The sequence below is a fragment of the Phragmites australis genome, chromosome 11, assembly GCF_958298935.1.
Source record: "Phragmites australis chromosome 11, lpPhrAust1.1, whole genome shotgun sequence".
NCBI classification, from domain to species: Eukaryota; Viridiplantae; Streptophyta; class Magnoliopsida; order Poales; family Poaceae; genus Phragmites; species Phragmites australis.
This window is the reverse complement of record NC_084931.1, coordinates 27,516,224-27,534,687: the sequence shown is the minus strand read 5'-3', so window position 1 is coordinate 27,534,687 and position 18,464 is coordinate 27,516,224. Positions and strand designations below refer to the sequence as shown.

General features: G+C 45.8%; 1 protein-coding gene across 1 annotated transcript; it reads left to right on the top strand.

The window, feature by feature from the left end:
• The first annotated feature begins 8,523 nt into the window (after positions 1-8,523).
• On the top strand, positions 8,524-9,164 carry LOC133885171 (uncharacterized). The gene has a single exon (XM_062324836.1). It carries the CDS (start codon positions 8,568-8,570, stop codon positions 8,808-8,810), a length of 243 nt encoding a protein of 80 aa, XP_062180820.1. The 5' UTR covers positions 8,524-8,567; the 3' UTR covers positions 8,811-9,164.
• The last annotated feature ends 9,300 nt before the right edge of the window (positions 9,165-18,464 follow it).

The window sequence follows — 18,464 nt, the reverse complement described above, 5'->3', positions numbered from 1 at the left end:
CTGGTATCTCAGTACTCAAAGTATCCTTTTAGAATAAAAAATTTGACAGACACAATCACTCATGGACACCAGAAAAAAGGGCAGAGTTGTCTGAGCCTGGAGTCTCCGGGATAGCACGGATACTCCAGATTCTGTTAGTGTTCCGGAGTCTCCGAGTAAAACTCCGAAAGAAGGTCTCTGTCTGGCAAGTCTGAGTCCGGAGTCTCCAGGTTGGCCTGATACTCCGGACTTTGTTAGTGTCCCGGAGTCTCCGAGTGAGACTTCGAGAGAGAGTCTCTGTCTTGCTTAAAAGCCTAAGCCCGGAGTTTCAGGGTTAGCCCGGATACTCCTGATGTTTTCAGTATCCCGGAGTCTCGGAGACGCCAGGAAAAGAGTCTCTGTGTGTTAAAGGTGCTAAAGTCAGAGTCTCCGAGTTGGTCTGGAATCTCCGGGTCCTGATGCTTCCGAACCCTCCAGGCATCCTCCGCACTGATTTCTTGGCCGTTTCTCAAGTGTTACCCGGAGTCTCCGGGTGAACTCGAATACTCCGGGTCAGTGTAACGGTTAGTTTCTAACAGGGTAGGTGTGTGTGTTTCTGTGCTACTTGGAGTCTCAGGGTGAACCCGGATACTCCGGGTCTGTCTGAAAAGCACTGTAACGGCTAGTTTTTAGGGGAAGGGTATAAATACCTCTTCACCCCTCCATTGAATGCTGCTGAGCTACCTGCGAACAAACATTCTTAAGAGCATTCAATAGCCCTCCCAAACCCCTCTAGTGCTTGGTCTTTGCAAGATTTGAGAATTAAGGTTTGGGGAGTGAAATCTAGAGCAATAGAGCAAAAAGCAAATCTTTGAGCATTTGAGTTCTTGCCAAGCTGTTATTTGCATTCTTTACTCTTGAAGCTTCGTGCTTCTAGATGGCAAGAAGTCACCCGTAGAGCATCCAATCTTTGTGGAGTGCTACGGGAAGTTTGTATTACTCATGATTTGAGTAAGAACCCTAGCTCGATTTTTGTGGTCGCTTGGGTGAGAATAGGGTCGAAAAAGATCCGGCTCTTTGTGAGCTCCTCAACGGAGACGTAGGTACTTCTTTGTGAGATGGTCAAACTTCGAAAACAAATCTTGTGTCCATTTACTTTCTTGCACTTTATTCATTCAAATCGATATTTAGGATTTGCCCTAATATTATTGCTTGTGAGTATTTGAGTGCATGTTGTTATTGAAAAGGAGCATATACATCTTATAGAGCCTGTGGTAACTCGTAAATCAAATTAGACTTGCTTAAATTTACTTTTATTTCGAGTTCCTGTATAGTCCGGATAATCCGGTGAACTCGGATACTCCGGAAACCGGAGTATCCGGATTGAGCCGGAGTTTCCGAATCTGATCCTTTGCAAAGTTTTATTTTTCAGAAACAACTATTCACCCCCCTCTAGTCGACATCCAGTACTTTCAGTTCTACGCCGAGAACTTGGCATGGAGGGCAGTCCACACCTTGGCGGATGAGTTCTGGTGGATCGGTTGGGCAATGATCTCCTTCGTCATGGAGGACAGGAGCATGCCGAGGACATATTGGTCTTGCTAGTACCAGCGAGAAAACTCTTGGTTCAGCATCTCACAAGCCGCATCACCGGTGCCCTCGGTGATGATCTGGGATGGCATGGGGTAGGATTCATCGACGAAGCGGAAGTGGTTAAGCCCGATGAGGATAGGCGTGACTTGAGTCTTACATGGGAGGAGATGGTGGCGGGTGGCTGCGACGAGATCACACCGGCAATCTAGAAGATGGGTTTAGGGGTGGTGGCCATGGAGAAAAAGATCAAGGCTCTGATCACAAAGTGAAGATAGATGTTTTGCCGTGAGAAGATCAGTCGGCCTTTGATTTCTATTTATATTAGCGCATGGCTTGCATTATAAGTTGTACAGCGGATCAATCATGATTACTATATCAAGATTGTTATAAATCCAGCAATAGTTAACTATACATCGTATTGGAGGATTTTACTGGATACACTACAAATGTGCTACTGGATATTCAACCGCCACCCCTTCGCGCGCACCACTTGTAGCGCGCGATATTGATTCGGCTAGTGACGGTGCCTTCCTGGTGAGACCACGCGAACAACGCGCGCACGACGCGCCCGATCCTCGAGATCCAAATTGAAGATTCTCTAGAAACTATCCAACCTAGATCTGCACGTATGTCGGCGTATTCTTAACCAAGAAGGAATACATGCATACGAGTCATTCGTGCCTCGTGCGCACGCAACATCTGTTAACGGTGCCAGGGGCTACTGCGAGAGCCGCCTAATCGTGTTGCTTCATGCTTACCCCAGCTTGGCCCAGCATATCTCGGCGATGCCAAGAAAGCATGCAAAAGGCGCTTACCATCACGCACTCTAGAATCTAGACCAGGGAATGTTCTAGATTTCTTTATGCTGCATTGGCAGTTTCGCACTAGCTTGTCATCCACGGCATCAGGCAGTCGGTGCACAGGGCAGGGCACGAAGAGCTCGATTGGTATAGCTGCAGCTCTAATTTTTTTTTAAAGTAGGTTATTTCTATCCCTTTTTTTCAAAAAGAGGGGCAGAGTTGTGCCATTCATTAAAGAAAAATAATAATTTTAACATACAAGATACACTATTAAAGGATAGACAACAGACAACCCAACTGCAGAAAGAAGAAACTAAACCATTATTAAAGAGAAGAGGAATGGAGCAGCACAAGGCTACTATCTCTAGAAATTTATAGAACTGGTGTTGATGGTATAGTAGCTTTTTCTAAGCGAGTCATTTATTTATATTACAGATTAAAAATAGATACATAAACTAATTTATATTAATTTATAACATTAGATCTAAAATAAAATTGGTAACAAGAGCCCTGCCAAACATGATTGATACTTGTAAAAGTCCTCGAGGAGCCAACAAGCGCGCTTTGGGACCGACCATCTACCATCCTCCGCACTTTTCCCTGCTCACGCAGCCAAGTCGGCCGCTCGCCTATTTAACCACCGCGCGACTGGCGCCTCTCCGAGCAATGGGATCCCACGCCTCACCCTCTCCTCTCACCTCGCCGATGGCTACCAATACCTGCCAGGCTCAGGCTCCGGCCATGATCGCAGCGACAGAGCGCGCCGCCGCCAGTAAGGTGCCAACGGGGACCATGCCGCCGCCAAGGAGGGGCCAGATCAAGGAGAAGATCATCAGGGACGTCGTCGCCGCGGTTGCTAACTTTGTTGGCCCGACCGTTCCCGTGCTCGAGAATAACAGCCGTCCATCGATCATGAATTGTACAAGGGGGCACGAGATTGCTAGATCGGCCAGCCGCAATAGCTCATGACATCACCCCAAGAATATCCTAAGGAATTTGTAATAACATGTACAAGGATTTTGGTGTGGCAGAATATCACATTAGGAACGAATAATTCTTCAGTTAGCCGTGTTCTCGGCAGGGCCGTCCGTGCGTACGTGCATGCCGACGTTCGTACTCCTTCCACTAGTGCTCGGCAGGGCCGTCCGTGGGGTATGAAAGCAAATTTTATAGATTCTATTTACAAAGATTCTAATAAGATTTTATTCAAGTCATCTATCTGGATTGAAAAGGAGAGGAAGAGAATAAACACATATCATCACAGAGAATAGAATCTTTCATAGGACACAATCCTATAAAATTTGCTTTCGTGTGCGAGATGACCACTCACTCAGGGCCACAAGCAAACAGGCCTCCCTAATTTCTTTTAATTAGCAATTTTATCTATTGTATTTTGTAGATAAACTAATGGAAAAATACAGTGTGTAGTGTACAGAGAGAAAAGTACTTCGGCATCTTACTTTAGGAAAACATACAAAATCTCATGATAAACCAAACCAACAAGCCTTCAGCCAATAACTTGATGTACAATTAAGTGAAGAGTATTTGTGAACAAACATTATTGTGCAACAACACTTTCCCACATGAAATGTTCAAACGAAGCCTTTTCAAAGCTGTTTGTATAAGTATCTTTTTCAAGAGTTATTATTACATAATCTACTATTTGCCTACATACAAACAAAATAGTTAAATGCCCCAAGCATCTGCTAGGGCCACATAAATTTCGTAGGAATTTTACATGAAACAGACCGATTCCTATAGGAATCTACAAAAATCATGTGTTCCAACCGGACGTAAACTGGAACAATATATTAACTGCGGCTTCCTTATGCATATTACTCTACAATCATTCAACAAAACATGCATATAGATTATCCTTAAAAATACCGTATAAGCTTTTATTAAATAGTTTTTACTTTAGGGCCTAAATTTAAGGTTACCAAATGGCCTCTCAAATGCTTGGGACGGCCCTGGTGCTCGGCTAGCTCCAAACGCTAGATCCATAAATCAGTCTCGTTTAACTTAATCAACTAACTAGTTAATATTTAAATTAATTAATTAAATTGAACTAAGATCCACTGGTAACAGCTCCACTCCCATCCTTACTGAACGGAGACGCCCCTCTCCCTCGGTAGGCGGGATGGGCGGGCGCAGGGCATGCACGAGTCGGCGGCCTTAGCCGAACTGCCGCGCCAGCTTGCGTGGCCGTGCATCCCTTCGCGCGCACCACTTGGACATGGCGTCCGACAGTGGCTCGGCTAGTGATGACGTCTTCCTGGTGAGGTCATGCGAGCAACGCACGTAACTTGGCGTAATCTTAATGAAGAAGGAACAAAGTTTTGTCTTTTTTGAAAACGGATCGGAGAAGGAACACAAGTTATGCATATCGTGGATTCGTGGTACGCAACTTTTCTCGAGGTGTGTGAGATAGCGACTGTCGCGAGGCTGGCCTAGTCATGCCGCTTCATGCTTATCCCCAACTTAAGACAGCATTGGCCGGATGTTGTTAAGAAAGCAAAAGCGCAGCATCACCGGATACGGTCGGCCTTTTATCATCCTTAGCTCTAATTTGGTGGTAACTCAAAGTACCTCCTAAAAACAGTAAAAAACACTCCTGCAAAGCTCAATCATCGGATGGAGAGGATTAGGGGAAGATGCCCAAATCTTCTTTCTGGGCTATGTGCTTGCCCCCTTGTCCTCTTCACTTGTTTTGTTAACGTAATTTTCGCATCAGTGATAAGATCAGGGAGTGTTCTCGAGTTTTCTATGCTTCATTAGCACTAGCTCGCTGCCTGCTATCAAGGCAGACAGTCAGTGCCGAGCCACTAGACACTCTACGTGGAAAAGTGCATCACGGGCCCACAAACCGACCACGCTGGCTGAATACCGTGCACGCTACTGAGTCCTTTGCCGATCGACCGCGACGTGATCTCACAGGCTCGCAACGACGCCGCAAGTACGGGCGCCCCACGCCCGCGCGCAACCTTAGATCATATTTAACCATATTTCTTTCATTTTGTTACCTTTTCTATTCTCATTCTCTTTATTTTTTCTTATCTTCAACAGTTTCTCTTCAAAAAAATAGTGAAAAAAAGACGAGAGAATCCCGTCTTAAAAGGAATAATTTTGATAATCTTTTTGTGACAGGAACCATAAAAGGAAATCGTTGGAACGCTGAAAGGAACAAAAATCCCGCCGTAAAGGGATTCTGACATTGAAAAAGAAACTGTTGAAGATAATCTTACACGCTACTAGCCGTGACGCAATCGAAGACGGTAGGCGGGATGGGCGGACGCAGGCCGCTTTGCAGGAGCCAACGGTTTAAAGCCAAATGGCCGCGCTTGCGTGCCCACGCCACTCAGTTGCAGCTAGTGATGACGTCTTCCTGGTGCATAAATGTTATGCTTCGCATATTGGTCTCGTTATCTCTGATATGGGCAGATTGAGAAACCAAGTTGAAATGTGATTTGGTTTACTTGTGATGGGTGATTGATATTGTCATTTATTTGGTTTGATGATCTTCGGTTTTGCATGAGCTTTGATGTGATTTGAATTGATTTGAGATTTTATTTAAGCATATTAATTATGGACTAATTGAAATTGGAGTTAGAGATATGTGTTTGCTTGTTTCATAGTGTGCAGGTGATGGATGTAACTTGGCGGTCGACAGCGGGATGATCAGAGCTAAGCGGAGTGTTTGGTGCCAAATGATTAAGGAGGCCGAGCAAAGTCAAGGGTGATCCTAGCTGAACATGTGAAGGTCAAGCAAAGCATTGAAGACGGATGCAGGCGGCGTGTTAACAAAGTCAAACCATGTCATGCACAAGACGAGTCGATAATGGGTAAAGCCCCTAAAAGGAAGTCCTTTTTAGTGCGAGTAGCTAGAGATGGCCAAATGGGCCACTCGGGCCGACCTGGCACGGGCCCAGCTCGGCACGGTCCGGCTACGGCACGACCCGATTGGCCCGGCTACTGTAACAGGTCGTGCGGTGCCGGTCCGCGTGCCGCGCCCTTAGCCCACGGCACGGCCCATCTGTCATTGTGCCGTGCCGAGCTGGTCCGGGCACTGTTGCGGCACGGTCGACCCGGTGACCCGGCGGGCACGGCTGGCGGCGAGGCAAGGTGGCCGGCGACGGGGCGAGGAGGCCGAGGGCTCGGCGACAGGGCGGAGCGAGGTGGCCGGGCGGAGCAGGGCGACTGGGCGGCAGGGACGGGGAGGTCGGGGGCGAGGCGGTCGGGCAGCGGGGTGGCGGCGAGGGGAGGTTGGGGGCAGGGCGGTTGGGCGGCGGTGTGGCACGACGGTGGAGCGGAGCGGGGAGACCGGGCGGCCGGGCTGCGAGGTCGGGGGCGGAGCGCCAGCGGCGGAGTGGGGAGACTGAGGGCGGGGCGGCACAGCGGCCGAGCTAGGAGGCCAGGGATGGGGCAGGCTGAGCCCGTGCTGACCCGTGCCGGCCCGCCGTGCCGAGGCGTCAGCCCAGGCACGGCCCGACCCCCTACTGTCAGGCCGTGCCGTGCCTCGGGTCGGCCCAGTAGGCACGACCCAGTTGGCCATCTTTACGAGTAGTTGTGAGATGCTCAAATGGCTCAGCATGAGGCACGACACTGTAGGCACGGTCCGGACACGGCACGGCTCAAGTCGAGACGGTTGAACTGGCATGACACGAGGTCACAGGTTGTGTCTGGGCTGATCGTGCGGCACGGCATGCCAGCACGGCACGATTCGGCTGAGTCGGGCCGGCACGGGCATGACCCAGCCCAGGCCGGCACGGGCAGAGCACGAACAGACATGATCTGGCCCGTCATGCATGGATCTGGGTATTTTCTATTTTTTTTTAATTTTTAGCTATTTTTATATCTATTTTCTATGTTTTTATCTATTTTCTATATTTTTTGATTTTGTAGCTATTTTTTTATTTTATCGTGTCAGCTATGCCGACGGAACATTCGTGTGCCATTGGGCCACACGTGCCAATAATGCCCGCTGGACCGACCGTACTATTGGGCCGTAATCGTACCTGAACCAATTCAACACGGCACAGTGACTAACGGACTGTGCCATGGGCCAAGAGGAGACACATGAGCCAACACGGCATGGCTCATTATAGTAGCCAGGTCATACCGAGCCAGGCCCGTGCTGGATCGGCTCGAGTGTCCCATTTAGACATCTCTGTGCTGTGAATTGTTGTTGCTTACTAGGAAGACTGGAACTACTCGCGAGTCACGAGCTGGGCGAGAAAGAAAAAGATTGCAGCTTTCTACTGAATTGGGGAATTAACCATCTACTTTCACCTATACCAAATAATCCGCCATGCTAAATTCTGTCATAGATGACGCACCGAGCTAGCTGGAGTTGGCGGCAGAAATAAATAAACGGCGTCTTCTTTCCGCTTCCTTCGTTTTCTTCCTCTGTCATGCACGTGTGTTTGGCGGGGGAGCACAAAAATGAACTGCCCCCGCGCCGCCCGGGTGGTACAGTAGCTGCCGCCGCCACTCGGGCGGCGAACGGGAGTTTGGCTGCCCACTCGGGTGGGGAACGTGATAGAAAAAAATAAAATAATTCAAAACGGCGTGGTATTTGGTGAGTTAGGATTTGAATTGAAATATGTTTAGGCTGCTAAATCATTTGGGACAGTATCCATTTGAACTAGGCCAAAATATTTTAATTGAAATAGGTCAATTTTCGATCTTAGCAAAAATTAGCGAAATTCGCAAAAGTTTATCGATTTTTTTTTTCTCTGATGGTAACTTCTGGGACAATGGATTATTCGTGCTTATCCCCAATTCGGCCCAGCATGGCCGAGGTGTTGAGAAAGCAAAAGCGCAGCATGCATCACCCAGACACGGTCGATTCCCTGAATCCAGTAATCACATCGAGCCAAAGAATTAGTGAGTGATCTCGAGTTTTCTATACTGCATTAGTGCAACTTGCTGCTTGCAATCCATGGCAAACGCTGTGCCGAGCTGGCACCGAGCCACTAAACACTCTACGAGGAAAGTACACCACGGGCCCACAAACCGACCACGCTTAATAACGAGGCACGCTATTGGTTCACCGGCCCACACGCGACTTTGGGACCCACCATCTCCGCTTCCCCTGCCCTTTTGCCCACCTCGCCCGCCCGCCCGCCCGCCTATATATGCAGCTCCAGTGCCGCATCCCCGCCGTGCAAAAGAATCCCACGCTTCTCACCAACCAGTAGCACGCCACCCTCGCCGATGGCCACCAGGACCTGCCAGGCTCCAGCTCCGACCATGCCCGTCGTGGCAGGGCGCGCCTCTGGCGGCGGCGGCAACGGCAGGGTGCCGACGGGGACCCTGCCGCCGCCGCGGAGGGGCCAGATCAAGGCGAAGATCGTCAAGGACGTCATCGCCGCGGTCGCCGCCATGGCCGCGGGCCTCGTTAAGAACGGCCGCGACGGTGGCGGTCTCCCTGTCTCCGACGACGCCGACGAGGAGTGAACGACCGACCCCAGAAATTAAAGAGGAACCGCGCGTTCTCTCTTCCATCCGCCCGATGCGCTCGCTCCCCTGCTTCTAATATGCGCTCATTTTAGTGCGCGCAGCAGAGACCAGGGGCCAAAATTACTATGAAGCTCTCGTAATCTCTAGCTTTGTGTTGGTGTCGGATGGATCAGTTGCCATATTAGAGCAAGCACTGATCCATCCATAGTTTCGTGTTTTGCGGCTCTGGTCGTCCTGCCCCTGTTCTTGGTTTCGTCTTGGGTTTGGTGGCTGCTTTCAGGAGGTTGCTCAGTTTTTTTTTAAAGAAAGAACCTCCTGTGGTTTCTGCTGCTGTCGCTGCGCTTCAGAACTGGTCTGAACTCTCAGTTTGTGTTGTTTACTGGTGTTTGATTCTGTAAGGTGTAGGAGGGATCAGCAAGTATTATATGGCCTGGTCCCTTGTTTATCTCCGTTGTCATGATGTAACTTTGTTCTGCTTTCTTGCCAAAATAAAGTAAGTTTCTTGTGTGAAATACTGTTTGTGGTTTTGAATTTCTGTCTCAGGCTTAAGTTTTTTTAAAAAAAAAGACGATAGAAGATCTGTCGATTTTATTAGACTAACTTAGACTTAAGTTTCCCTCGCAAAATTTTGCAGGTTAGTTCTCTATCCGTATGACAGTAGTACCCTGCAATTCTCTATCCATGTACCATGCTGATTGTCAGTTTGTGTATTTTGTTGATATTTAAACTCTTTTCTAAGACATATTCTAAAAATGTGCCGTCCCTAAAACTATTTCTAGTTTTGGTTTAACGTCTCAATGAATCGTGGCGCTGACATGCTGTGACATGGAAACCGTATTTCCATGTCAGCCATACGCCTGGCGCTGAGGTACGCATCCTCAGCGCCACAACAACCTTTGCTGTTCATGCATGGCGGCACAGTTGTTGTGCACAGCTCCCAAAACAAAGCATGATACTTCACATCTCTCACTCTCTCCATCATTGTCCCGCATTCACACCTCTCTGTCTCAGTTAACTACAGCTTCCGGCACGAAATCAAAAGAAAATTTCTTCGACGCCGCGGACTTCGTCAAGCCATGCAGCAACCCGCACCGACCATGTTCGGATGTTCCATGTTGAGCAGGTTAATCTAATCCAATGAGGAAGCTACAAAAATTCTTCCGAGCATGGCGAAGCTCTGGGCGCTAGATGATCGAATTAATCTCTGTACGTTTTTTCTCTCAACGAGAGTGAAAACGGTACCATCCCTGATACAAGGTGCAGCGACTGTTTTCCCTTTGATAAGCTAATTATGGCTTCTTCCGACGGAAGAGGAGAAGCCTACGATCCTAGTCGACGTAGCGCGCTCCCTCGATCAGCATAGAACCAACCTAATTGTTGTTTCTACCAATGGAAGAGGATTTGCCTACAAGCCTAGTTGAGGCGTAGCGCGCTCCTTTAAATCATCTTTAACTATATTTTTTTTATTTTATTTTATTTTTTATTTTCTTTCTTGTTACCAACGGTTTCCATCCAAATGGATTTGTAAAGGAATGGAGAGAATCTCGTTACGAAGGAAATGAATTTGAGAATTCTTTTGTGACGGGAATTGTGAAGAGAAGCTGTTGAAGCGTTGAAAAAAACAAAAATTCTTTCGTGAAAAGATTTTGATCCCTAACGGAATTTTTTTGGAGATGATCTTATCAGTGCAGAACCAAGCTAATTACGGTTTCTCCCGACAGAAGGGGAGATACCTCCGATCCTAGTCGAGGCGTATCGCACTCCCCCGACCGTTGTAGAACCAATCTAATTATGTTCTCTCTCAACGAAATTGCAGCTACCATCTCGTATCAGGGCGTGTAGCGACTGTTTCCCGTTGACCTCCCCTCGACCGAAAGGAAAAACGACTGCCATCCTATGTCAGGGTAGTCGTAGCGACGGTTTTCCCGTTAACGCAAGAAATACAGTTTCTTCCAAAGCGACGGAGATGTCTATATCCTAGACGAGGCGTAGGACCGATCTCCTCCATTGGCGCATAACCAATTTATGCATGGTGGCACAAAATGGCTGATTCCTTTGATGATCGACGTGTACATTATTGGCGATGTGATAGTTATCATTGTCCGCCAAACAAAGTGCATGTCCTTCCCTCTTCCCTGGAAGTAATAGTAAGGAGGCAATCTATGTTGATATCGCCTCACTCTTGCAATCAAGAAATTAAAAGTAACACAACAAGGACGATGGCCTCACAAATGCAAAGTCCTGGCTAAGGATCATACATGCATGCGATGCACGAGCGTCTTGCATCAACACCCAAGCGAGAGAACACAAGGAACAGAAAATACCAAGTTTGCTTGCTTTCCTCTTCGAGCTACCAAATAGAATAACGCAGGATGCATTGAGATATTATCAAGCTACGTCACGGCTACTGTCGGACGTGAACACCAACACATCACCAGTTATGTGACTCCATCGGCGAGCCCCATCTATGCTAAGCCCAACAAACACAATCGGTAAAGCTAGCGCTTTTCACGCGCGCATGCTAAGAATATCCTCACGACAAGTATCGTCGAAGCATTATTTCAATGCCGCCAACCGCGGTGCACTTTTCCGTTATCATCCACATCGACAGTCGACGAGACAGAGGCCACACCATCATCACCAATCGTCTAAGTGCGGACGAGGCTTGACGAAACTCTAGCTAAGTGCCGGCGAGGCAAGGTCACTATTCAATCAACACGTCACAAGTTTAAGAGATCAAACACTCCGTTGCTGGGAACCGACGAGATGAACGAGACACGTCCGTCCGCACTTTATGAAAGCAGACCTACACATGACTGGGCACTGACGAAATAAAAGTCATCTCTTCATTAACATTTTCCGTTCACAAGCCGACGTGACGATGGCGTAGTTGTGACCGAGCATCGGCGAAACGATGGCCACCCACACCTATCTCTACACCTTATATTGCATGTGGACGAGCAAAATTTATTTGAAGACGACAACCATGACGCGGCTTAATTGAAGGTATTCTGCAAGCTCGCCCGGTAGATATAATTAACCGGATATGCCTTTGCAAGCTCCAGAAATTAGCGCACTACATAATCTCTCCAGTTAGATAATCTCCTTAAGCATCAACGCAGAAGATAGAATAGTCAAACTCCTGTGGAGTCACATACTTTGTATATTCAAGAAAGAATTAATGAATTACAGGGTTCCATGCGTATATTTGTTCTTTGTCTATTTTTTTGTTTTCATAAAAAATGCCCCAAAAGGGGTCACTTAAAACTAAGGATCAAAAACAACAAGATAAATATAAATCAATTTCTATTTAAAAGTGATCTAGCTTTATCTAATGTTTCTACTCTACAGCAATAAAGTTTTGCACCCTAAGATCCAATCTTATAAACTATACATAGCAATTCTAGGAAAGGTAAATACGGAAGGTAAAACGGTGCAATAAGTAATGCAGAATGTAAGGAGTAGAGAGAATGCAAACTCGACATGACGATTTTTTCCCGTGGTATCGGTGGGTTTACGCTCAACCCTGGTTCACGTTGGAGCCTCTCGCAAGTGTCAAGCTTCTCGGTTAGCTAACTCCATGGGTAGCTATTAGAGCTCCTCACATACTAGTGGGTCTCCTACTGAGCCTCTCCCAGAAGCTCATCTCTGTCTCCATTACGTCAGTGCTTTGCCACTCCGGCATGGTGCACTTCATCCACTCACAAAGCTTGTGGGCGCTCTACAACCTCCTCAGAGGGTATCGCAAGACAACATCGCCGCTAAGCTGTCTACGTGTCGGCAACCATCAGGAGTAATAAGTGTGGGTCACTCACTTGATTCAACTAGAGACTAATCACCTAGATTTGACAACACAAGTCTTGACTGTGTCATTCATCTTGTTGGGAATCTCGAGGTGATCAATTAGAGCTGTGTACCTGAGTAGTAGCTCTGGTGGCTGATGAGTCCAAAATATGTATCATAGTTTTATTGGTTTTGCTTTCAAATCCTACTAATTACTTATCAATTTTATATTAATTGTAATGATTTTATGTGCAAAAGGTACCTTTTGAGTAAAACATAGGAAATCTAGTGTCAATCCCAAAACTTAAGGTATTACAGGTGCGTAGAAGACGCAATTTAGAACAACATCCATTTTGGAGGCATGGACCAAATCAACTCCAAAAGGTATGGATAGGTACAGTATGGTCGACACTGATCATATCGCTTGACCGTACCACTCTTTAGGGGTGCCGCCTCATTAAATAGATCAACTTATATAAAAGGGGCCACTGCTATTTCTCAAAGGGAGATGAGCTATAAGGTCATAAGAGAGTCATTAGGAGAGATCCGGATCAACCTCAGGTTGCGCCTACAACAACTTCTGAAGGATAATTAGTTAGAGAGAAATAAGATACATTGTAATTTGATCTCTCGGTCCATTTTCATTAAAGGAACTTCATATATTTGTTTCGTTCACATTTTGTTAAGGGTTAATCCCTGACAATGTATCCGGGGTATGCCGAACGATGGATGCATGATCAATATTTCCAGTGGTTATTGGTGTGTGTGTGTGTGTGTGTCAAATGAACTTAAGAACACTAGGATTTATCCAAGTTTAGGCCTCCTGTGGGATAATAACCCTACGTCTTGTGTATATTCTTATGAGTTGGATGAATTTATCCAGAGTGTTCTTCCTTACAAGCCCGATCCTTCCACCTTTATATAGAAAGAAACGAGGTGTACATACAAGCAGACCGTACCAAATACAGTGACTACCCTATACCTGACAAAAACAACTATTCCTAGGTCATTATTACAGGGAGTGGGCCCGCCCGGCCCGCCCTGGTCGCGAGGTTTCAATCTGTGATTAGGGAACTGGTCGCGTGAGCCCTACCTGGTCGCACAGTGGGACTATGGTTTTGAAAATATCAACTGCCAGCTAGCATCTTCCGGTGTGGGCCCTCCTAACAGGGGACCCCTTATTCTTTACATCGACACATTTCTTTCGGCAACCCAAGGGAAGTTCTTCATTTTATTTATTTGTTTATGGTATGCATTATCCCCTTTATGAGTGAGTACACCTTTTAGGGCTAGGAAGATGTAAAGGATTGGAGATGGTATACAGAAGATTGATTGCTTTATTTTTTTTAATGGTGAATCGTTGGTTAAGTTGATTGGTGTTGATTACGCCTGCTGTACTTAATGCTTGAGGTCTCTATAGGATGCATCGACATCATGATCTAGGAAATATATTATCACTATTATCTTGATCTGCAGGAACAATCAATTTTTGTGTTGAAGATCTAGAATAACTCATTGAGTGACATGGGGGGGGGGGCATTGGTGACCATTCATGATCTAAGAAACAACACGTTGATATAAAGCTTAATGCAGCGATCTAAATAAAGTCTTAATACTCGCTTGCTCACCCGGACCATGGGAGTGAGGGGTGGACGCCAGAGCCATGACGACCCTGGCAAAGAGTGGAATAATTGTTTAGGGTAACATGTCTACAATTATGATACGAGAACAGCAACACATTTATCTACATATTGATTACAACTATCTACACATATCCATGATCCAAAACCTCTGAAGCCCTATTTTATTATTATTGCATTGTCATACTTTAATTTCCAGGATTTACTTTATTGTTATTGATCTTGCTTTTATTTATTTCCCTTATTTATTTATATCGCCTCCACACAACCCTACACTTTATTCGTAGCTATATTAGTGAAAGTGATATAGTTATTTTTGTAAACGATTAGCTTTTTTTTAGCTCTTTAGGTTCGATAACCTCAATACTCTTGAGGAAACTAGCAACATGATTATGGACGCTTGCAAGTAAAATCAATCAGTGTCCTGGATGGCCTCAACCTGTTTTTGTGCTTCACCGACAAAGGTAGTAACGTTGCCAATCCATCGTTCAACCTAGGGTATCATTACCATGTCAGCAGGATTTACGAGTATCTACTTCCATATTTGGAGATTCTTTCTGCGTAAGAATAGATCTTACACCTGGAGAATGAGACACTGTCGTGACTGCTTTTAGAAACCCATTGCATGAAAATTGGACGTATGTACGATGGGATTAGAATATGTCGTATTTCTAGTAATATTTTGAATTATTAATTATTTATTCCTTGACACCAATATACCCCTAATAAATTATTATCTATTCCTTTGTTACTCGTAACATGCATGCATTGAATATAGGCTTTAGAGATAATAATCCGAGGTAATATAATCATTTAAAGCCTTCTCGGTCTATGCGAAAAAACAAAATATGCCTTATATTTATGTACGGATGGAATAGTTTTTATGAACAAATGATAAAAAAATTCTTTAGAAAAAGGTAGAAAGATTATGTCTGTCAAGTAAGATGTAAGAGCTATATACAACAAAGATTTAGGATGGCTCCTCAATAGAATATAGTTACATTTTACTAGAAACTGTTAATCCCAACTAGATTAATAGTACTTCATCTGATCCTAAATATAGATTTATTAAGACATCGACACGGTCTCCAATATAATACTTTGACTAATAATATCTATAAAATATATTATTTTAAATAGAAAGAGTTATATATTATAAAAATATTTTTTATGATGAATTAGTAACATCAACTTTATATTTTCAATCTATATGAATTTTTAGCTATTGACAGTTAAAAATAGAAATGTTTGACTTAGGATAAATTGAAATTGACTTGTATTTGGGATAGGAGGTAGTATTAAATTTGTTAGCTCTGAGTTTTAAGGTATAATCACGTGTACTAGTTACAAACAAAATTGACTCATAGCTTAGAGAGAGTAGGTAACAAAGTACTAGCAGTAAGTGTGCGCATGCACGGGTGCTTTGCTTTTGCCCTCCCTAGGCCCTAGCATGCTTCAGCATTTGGGAGTCGCAACTTGCATGCAGTGACAAGACAGGATCAATGCAAGGGACATCACTTGTAATATGCATGGACTGTCAGACTTTCCTGGTTTCCTCTTCCGCTCCTCCTTTATGATGCATCTACGTTCATGCATTGGCGTGGATTAGCTGAAGGTCAGCGCCAAATACTTGCTAACGTCGCGATGATATTTCCACGCTATGTCCGTGCCATGAGGTTGGACGCGGAGACTTGAACCTCAGCGCCCTAGGGGGCGAAGCTTGCGCTGGAATAATTCTGATGCTATTTCATTATATATCTAATAATATATATAAATTTATATAGTTGATTATGAGTATATTATTAATAAAATTTTTCTTTATTTTGATGTCAGTGCACCACCCAACAAACTGCATGCAGTTTTACTCCTACCTCGAAATAAAAAACTAGAAGTAGTTTTAAGGACCGTTTATTTTTTAAATTTGTTTTACAAAAAATTAACAATATATTAAAAAACTCAGTTTGTCACCAGACCGAATGGTATGGCGCATGACAATTGACAGGCTCTGTATCGAGCCCCTGCACAGGGTGTCCTTCTTCCCGCGTCGGTGAGCATAGCTCCTCGTCCCCGGCGTTGCCCCCGGCCGCTGCCTCTCTCCCACCACGCACGGGCGGCTGCCAGCGCCTTCGCCGCCTTGCCTGCGTGGCCGCTTCCTCCGTGTACCCTTACCGCCAGGGAAGCGTTATTCTCGACGAAGCAGTCACGGGATGATTCCATTCCACTGACGCCCTGCTCATTTCCCGTTGACCTGCTACTCATTCGCCGCCCACAGTTTAACACGGGCGGAAAGGCCAGCGACCAAGGAAAACCCACTGTCTCCGGATAGCGTTGCCCAATGGAGCACTTCACCCGGCCAAGCGATTCCCTTGTAGCCAAGCGTGCTCCAGCACAACTTCACAAGTGCACAACACCAGGCGGCTAGACCTGCTAACTCCGAGCACATGGTCCGAATGGCACACGCTACACGGCAACACGAGGCAAATTGCTTCGCGTGAAGCCGACGCAGCAAACTAAATACTTCGCCCGACCGCTTCACGCGAAGCCAAATTAGGCATCAAAATTATACGACATTCGCCTGACCGTTTCACGGATTGGACTTCGCTTCCTGCAAGTTGTAGCTCAAGTCACTAGTCACCACGCGTGATACTCCTTCGGGAAGCATAACCAACTTGGACAATCAAACGACAATCTTTCAGAACGGTGCTATTTTCCAGGCGGGGTAAAATGGAGAATCGTGTGCAAACAGCAAGGTGAATGGGAAAATTCCTTCTTTTTTTTTTTTGAGTGAATTGCACAACACACTACTAGTTTTGGAGGCTTTATTATCACATTGCACCAGGTTTTAGGCCTGGTTTCACAAAACACAAGTTTGCAACACAAATCTTCTCGCATTGCACCACTTTTTACATGTTGCCAGGCCTCGGCCCACACGGCATACACACAACCAGTCTAGATGGGCCGCCACGTGAGCTGGATTTGGCCGCAATGTGAGTCCTTTTCCCCCTTTTTGCCGCTGGATCGAGCCTCGCCTTTCCCTACGCTTTTCTCACCACAGCCGAACAGCATAGCGAAGCGGAACCAAGCGATGTCGACCGCACGGAATCCAGCGGCAAGCCGGGCGGCGGGATGCCCCCGAGCCGAGCGGCGCGGGCGCTCCCCTTCATTCATCTCGCAAGCGCATGGCAAGCAGTGGCCCGACGAATCCGGCCGGCGGCATCCCCGTTCCTTCTCACGAGCGCACGGAGACGAGCAGCCTTGGCGTGATCGATCCTAGCAGCAGGCAGCAGAGCTATAACACTCAAACAACAGGAAACCAGGGGAAGGAGTACAGGGAGGTACAGCGCAGCTTGGCTGCTATTCGGAAACCAGGAGTAATGCCACTAGCGCTTCTTGGGTTTTCTTTTGGGGTAAAAGTTTTTGGGTTTTCTTTTGTCATAGAATGCCATGACACTTGATCAATTCAAAAGCTGAAATTCGGTTAATAGGTGATGGAACGTAGTCAGATTACAAGTTTAAGACTCGCATGATCATCTAGAGATATTAGCATATTCATGTAGCAAGGGAATGTAAGACCCTCATTTAACTTTGACATGCTGTGATGTCTTATATTATTGATGTATAAACCATATAATTATTGAGCTATGTCAATATTGCTTGGCGCATATGTGCCAGCCTAATGCCACTCTTGCTTGGTGAGAGGCAAAAACTTGTGCGATGTGAGAAGATTTAAACTAAAACTTTCCATGGCGAAAGCTCTAAAACCTAGTGCAATGTGACAAAATGGTCCCAGAACATGGTGCTTTGTGCTGACATTTTATCGCCTCCTCCCGTCCGCTATAAAGCTCCAGCGGGATCGGTTTCGACCTCTATAGTGATGCGGATGAGAGCTGGATCTTAGTGAGAGGCGGCATTTTTGCGGTCAGAAAAAAGAGTTTCTATTACTGTTTACAGAGTATGTATGTAGATCCGAGGGAAGAATGAGAGTAATGAAAGGTAAAAAATAGCGTAGCTGTTGAAGATAAAAAAAATAAAAGATACTCTAACAATATTAGAAGATACTGTATTAGTATTATAAAAGATGAAATTTTAAATATCTACTAAGATGACCTTAGACGCCATGAAGATTCCTACCATTCTGTTCTTGAAACTGGGTACATGTTCTCAAAAGGCTCCCCATGTTCATTTAGGTCAGCAATGTGTCAGAGCCAACATGTAAACAGACCATCAC